Consider the following 6,313-nt stretch of genomic DNA (forward strand, 5'->3'; position numbering starts at 1 on the left):
GGCCACAGTTTTTTTACAAGTGGTGGGAATGCTACAATTCCCACTCTGTACAGCAATTGTTGGCACCTGGATCATTTTGGTCCACAGGTTTCCCTGATCTACCTTAAAGAGACACTGAAGTCTCTTAAAAATCTGTTTATTACAAAATCCTCTTTAACATGTTAGCTCGCTGGGGGGGGCAATCCGGGCAGCGCTTCCGTGAGAGGCAGAGCTATGAGCCTCGTCTGTCAGCCCGGATCGATGCCTCTCCCCCGCCCCTCTCAGGCTTCCTTCACTGGGAGAGGCGTGCTGACAGATGCGTGTAGAGGCGGAGCTGCAGCTCATAGCTCTGCCTCACACGGAAGCGCACAGGGCAGCAAAATCCATGACCAAGAAAGTTGTGGATTTTGATGGGGGGGGGGTTAGGGGGGGATTTAGATTACAGCTGTGGCGATTTAGGTAGGGCTAATATGTTAAAGGAGTCATCAGGCATGTTGAAAGAAAATAAGTGCTACTTACCGGGGGCTTCCTCCAGCCCCAAGCTCCCAGCATGTCCCTTGTCGCAGCTCTCCCTTCAGATGTTCGCCGCAGGTCCGTCCCGGTCCCCGGCGATGTCAGAGCGACCTCCAGGTCGGCCTGTACTGTGGCGCTGTCATCGCCATGTGGGCCGGAGCGGACTGCGCAGGCGCAGTAGTTCTGCACCTGATTGACAGTGCCGCTCGCGCAGGCGCAGTACAGGCAGACATAGAGGTCGCTCTCTGAGCTCATCGCTTGGGACCGGGAGGGACATGCTGGGAGCTTGGGGCTGGAGGAAGCCCCCGGTAAGTAGCACTTATCTTCTTTTAACATGCCTGATGACTCCTTTTTAAAGAGGATTTTGTAATTAAAAAAAAAAATTTAAGAGACTTCAGCGTCTCTAAGCCCCTCGCTGCTTGCCAGGACCCTCTTCTTCATAGCTGTGCTCCCATCCATGTACAGGTGCATCTGCCCCAGATCTTCCTCAAGCCCACCACAGCTTGCCAGAACCCTCTTCATAGCTGTGTACACATGTGCTTCTGCGGTCCATGCATGCAAAGTAGGACAAAGGCTTACGCCCGGAGGAAAAAGCTGTGCAGGAGTGGCTTTTTTTTTTTTTTTTTTTTTTTTTGTAGTGGGCCTGGGAGGACTGAACTTGCCTATGCCTAATATGGATGCGCTCCTTCATAGATGGGAGCACGGCCACAAGAGTATATTCAACAAGCCCTTGTTGAATATGTTCACAGGGACCCAGTGCTGGAAACTTAGGCTGCATATGATCCAGGAGGCCTCTGCACGATCCAGAGGTCCACAATACTTAGGTAATCCGGAACACAAAAATTTGCTTTGGGTATGCCTAATGGTGGCCATACACGGTACAATAAAAACGTTCGATTTTCCCGTTTATTCGATCTAAATGATCGAATTGAATGAAAGTTGAGAAAAAAAAAATTTCGATCAAGAAATTCGAACGATTATCCCGTTTTTTCGGTAAAAATGATCGGACATGCTGGAAAAATCTTTATATTCGATCTAACGGAATAATGGAACTAAATTATCTAATTGAAAAATTGTATCATGTATGGCCACCTTAATGGTGGCCATACATGGTACAATTTTTTCATACAATCTTACCATTTCTATGTATTGTATTGTATGAAAAAATTGCACCATGTATGGCCACCATTAAAGAGACTCAGAGCTGAAATATTAAACAAGATTTATACATACCTGGGGCTTCCTCCAGCCCCGTACGCACGATCGCTCCCACGCTGCCGTCCTTAGCCTTCTCTGGCTTCTATACCGGGTCCTGTAATTTCCGCCAGTCTAAGCAAGTGCAGTGCGCCCTCTTCTTACTGCGCATGTGTAAAGCAGGTGCCGGTGAGACAGAGGGAGCTGCTGCTCTGGCGTAAAACTGGTCGTGTCTGGCAGAAGTTACAGGACCTGGTGTAGAAGGCTGAGTACAGTAGCGTGGAGCGATCCGTGCAGATGGGGCTGAAGGAAGCCCCAGGTATGTCTACTGTAAATCTTGTTTAATACTTCAGCTCTGAATCTCAAACGACTATGTACAATAAATCCACATTACAGAATGGATAATTTATTTCTCTTCCTATTAATTCCAGCACTGCTCTTGTATCTTAGCTGACCAATATTTTTGTTTTTGCTCAGAATGAGGAAACAATTAAGGGACGGAGAATCCTCCATCAAGGGCTACAAGTTTCTAACCCCCGTCAGACGCTCAAGTCGCCTGGAGAGGAAATCTCACGTGTTCCCGGACATGTTGAAGGACCACGATCCCTGCATCACCGGTATCGCCCAACTGGAAGACCTGGAGGAGCCGGAAGGTTGCCCAAACGCATATATCTTCCGGAAGAATGAAGCACTTAAGGAGGTCACTGCAGGAAACTTGGCTGAGAAGTGACCCGCCTGCAGAGACTGACTAAATGCACCTTTATATTTCTCTATATACTAAGTTCTATGTTCCAAGGACATCTCCGCCACACTAAGTCTGTTGTATGTAGTATTTGTGTTGTATTGTTACTACATATGTGTACCTGTGGTCTGTCCTGTGCCTACTGTTTTGGTTTCTTGCGTTTTTTGATTGGCCAGCAGAACTGCTTCAAAATGGCTCCACTAGTAGTTTTAGACCTTTTTATGTGCTATAGCTGTGTCTATTCAGAAGAAGTAATTGGTATTTGCATCTAATGCTCAAAATACCTACATACTAGGGATGATCAATGAGATGCAAATAATTCTGAGTTTATGCAAACCTATACAGCTTCAAAATGGACCAATCAGTTTAAATCTGGGTTTAAATTGGTCACTTTTCAAACTGCATATATTTGCATAAAGATTGCATACATTCGGAAGTATTTGCATATCATTGATCATCCACCTACATTGTTTTTAGTGGGAAATCAACATTGTACAGTGTATAAATGGTCAGAGATGCCAATATTTCCGACTTGCGTGCAGATTGTGTAGCTTCATCCAACCAAATGCACTTCCTGTCACTTTTGGCCCTGTTCCAAGCTGTGTTCAGTTTGTGTCCCATTTATACTGTATTTTAAATGAAGTTAAAGGACAACTGTATCGAGGGCTATGGAGGCTGCCGTATTTATTCACATTTAAGCAATACCAGTTGCCTGGCAGCCCTGCTGATCCTCTGCCTCTAATATGTTTAGCCATAGACCCTGAACAAGCATGCAGCAAATCGGGTGTTTCTGACAATATTGTCAGATCTAACTGGATTAGCTGCATGCTTGTTTCTGGTGTTCAGACACTACTACAGCCAAATGGATCGGCAGGGCTGCCAGGCAACTGGCATTGTTTACAAGGAAATAAATAAGGCAGCCTCCATATATCCCTCATGACAGTTCTCCTTTAACAGATTCCAAAAACTGGCTTTGCCCTCTGCATGATTGCAGCCTGGTCCTTGCTGAGCCCACTTAGAGTGCACAAGCTCCTAACGGCAGAGGGCAATGCAAGTTCCTGCCTTACCTGTCTTAGCACCTGGAACGTAATGTCAGGCATAATCACCTGAGATTAGATTCACAGCTGCAATTGTGGCACATCCTGGGGTAAGGTGTTTAACCGGTGTATGTTTCTAGAAGCCATATATAGCATATGGAGGTCTTGAAGAATCAAAAGTATTTTAGACGTCTCAGCAAAGTTAGATACTTTTGTAGAGGGAAGCCTCTTGATGATCCTGAGGCTTCCGTTCCTTCGGGAGCCTTCTGCTGCACATCGGGGAAACTCTTTTTTTGCGGCTGCACCTCCCATCCATGGACGAGGAAGGCTGCACTGCACAGGCGCACTGTTCCATGCAGTAGCACTGGAAGAGAAAAAAACTGCACAAGTGGCTACTATGCAAGCTATTGTGCCTGTGTCTTCCTATTAGACAAGCCCTTGTGGAATAGGTTCAAAGGGTCCAGTGCTGGAACAGCAGCTCAAGAGGGATAAGGGAAGTCTCTGGGTTATCCATAGGCTTCCCTCTTTACTGAGGTAAGTGTCTGAGGGTTTTTCCCCTTTAGGTACACTTTTTTTAATTTAGTAGTTTTACTATGTAATCCCAGGCAAATTCAATTTGCCTTTAAATGTTGTGGTTAAAACCCCACATATTCACCCTTAGGACACTGCAGAGTTGCAACTGGATTTTGGTTTGATGCATCTCTGAAAAAAACAAAACTTGGTGCCCAGTTGGCATGAGATGCTATAGGTTTTTTTTTTACGAGTTACTGAATAGGCCAGTGTCTGAGTGACCTTTTTGCTGTGATGCTGCATTGTTGTTAGGTTTTAATTAAACTGCTACATAAAACTGAACAAGTAAACCTACCTGTTAACTTCTGAAATGTTCTCCTTTCTAGACACACTTCATGTATTGCTATAGCGTAATAAAAGGGCTTCGTTTTTAATTACAGTGTTGTGAAGTTGGTTGTTGTAAGCTTCCCTTTTTATGCCACACATGTTTAAGTGGGAGTCCTTTTCCCTCTGATTCTAATGATAGCCTTGCAGAATGTCTTACAGCCAGGTACATTTCTCAGAATTCTCAGTAAAACTTGCAGCTAAACTACAGCTACATTTATCATACCACTATTCCAGTGTTTCTCAAACCTGTCCTCGTGACTTCCCAGCGGCAGGGCTGTGGAGTCGGTCCAAAAATCCACCGACTCCGACTGACTCCTCAGTTTAGGATTCCTCCGACTCCTCTAATTTGCATATTACAATTTTGTTGATTAAAAGTATGTAACGTGAAATTCGTCTCTTAACTGCCAACGCTTAGGAATTTTACAAGACAACTGAAGTGAGAAGGATATGTAGACTACTATATTTATTCCCTTTAGACTAAAACTAGTCCTTGGTAAGAGTACTTGTAAAAGGTACAAACCGGCACAAAGAACATCTATCAGGCCCTAGGCAATGTAAGTGTGGGTACATGTAAGAATGATGTGCAGGTACTCTGCAGGGGAATGAGGAGATTCTTCCTCTATTACACATTCTTCATGCACAATCTGAACAAGGTTTATGGGTGACAGACAACACCTGTGTTCAATGTGCACAGCATTCTCAGTGGATTCCCTGCAGCTCTGTGGGGAGTGCATATGTAGAGTATAGTACTACTGTGTAACAAAGTAAACCTGAGACAGATGAAATTAAAGTTTTATACATACCTGGGGCTTCCTCCAGCCGCCTTCAGGATAATCAGTCCCTCGTTGTCCTCCTCCACCACCTGGATCTTCTGCTATGAGTCCAGGTACTTGAGCCAGTCGGGCGTAGTGCGCATGCACACACCGCCGCCAGGAGCATACTACACCTGTGCAGCACTATTGCGCAGGTGCAGAACGCTCCTGGCTGTGGAAGCGGCATGCGGCCGGACAGCGCTGACTGGCTGAATTACCAGGACTCATAGCAGAAGATCCGGGTGGTGGAGGACAGCGAGGGACTGATTAGCCTGAAGGGGGCTGGAGGAAGCCCCAGGTATGTATAAAACTTTACTTTCTCTAATTGTCATCCGGGACAACCTGAGATCCGGTCCCGCCCAGGATCTGTGGAAACACACCAACAAGAAGTTTAAAAGCCCCCGCCCACCCTCCATCCTCAGTTCATCTGTGTTTCCGTGACGGAAACACCTAAAGAAGCAAGCTCCCGTTTGTTATTTTTCTTGTACTCACCAGAGGGTGAGTATTTTTCCCAGAGGAGGCAGAGGACGGTGGCGAGGCGTACAGAGGTAACGCTAGCCGCGGACCTCCTCTAAAATATATTGCAGCCAGGTATTTGGTCTCCGTGCGGAGTGTGACCAGAATACCTTCCTTCCTCCGTCAGACGCCGGCCCTGCAAGGCGCATCCGGTCTGACAGCCGATCCAGCCAATCGGAGAGAGGCGGAAGTGACGCATCGGTCACGCGGCTAAAGGAGGAGGCGGAATCCGGAGAGCCAGGAAGTTGAGAGAGCGTGCTCCTGGCGTCTCCGCAAGTGCACCGCTAGCAGAGAGGATGTCGCAACCTCAGCCGCAGCAGCAGCCGACACAGCGGGAGGCAGATGCGGCGGCCAAATCCTCTTCCCAGGTGCAGCAATCCGGGTCTGGGGTGGTAAGTCCTCCAGTGGAGGATGTGTTTTTTACTTATCCCCTCAATATGGCATATCTCAGTGGATGTCTTGTCATGTGTTTTTTTCCAGGCAAAGACTGAGCCCAAAGTTACTGCACCACCTAAATATAAAAGATGTGGTTTATGTAACACCAAAATTGCCCTAGAGACCCCTAGGAATAAATGTCAGGCCTGCACTGATGCTATTGTGGTTTCAGAAACTTCTAATATTTT

General features: G+C 46.5%; 1 protein-coding gene across 1 annotated transcript in view; it reads left to right on the top strand.

Annotated features, from left to right (window-relative positions):
• CKAP2 (cytoskeleton associated protein 2) overlaps positions 1–4,409 on the top strand; it is a 30,003-nt gene extending 25,594 nt beyond the window's left edge. Inside the window, exon 9 of the mRNA XM_068267113.1 lies at positions 2,164–4,409. Within this exon, the coding sequence (XP_068123214.1) occupies positions 2,164–2,416 (253 nt within the window). The 3' untranslated portion in view covers positions 2,417–4,409. The remainder of the gene's footprint in view (positions 1–2,163) is intronic.
• Positions 4,410–6,313: the final 1,904 nt, after the last annotated feature.

The sequence above is a fragment of the Hyperolius riggenbachi genome, chromosome 2, assembly GCF_040937935.1.
Source record: "Hyperolius riggenbachi isolate aHypRig1 chromosome 2, aHypRig1.pri, whole genome shotgun sequence".
NCBI classification, from domain to species: Eukaryota; Metazoa; Chordata; class Amphibia; order Anura; family Hyperoliidae; genus Hyperolius; species Hyperolius riggenbachi.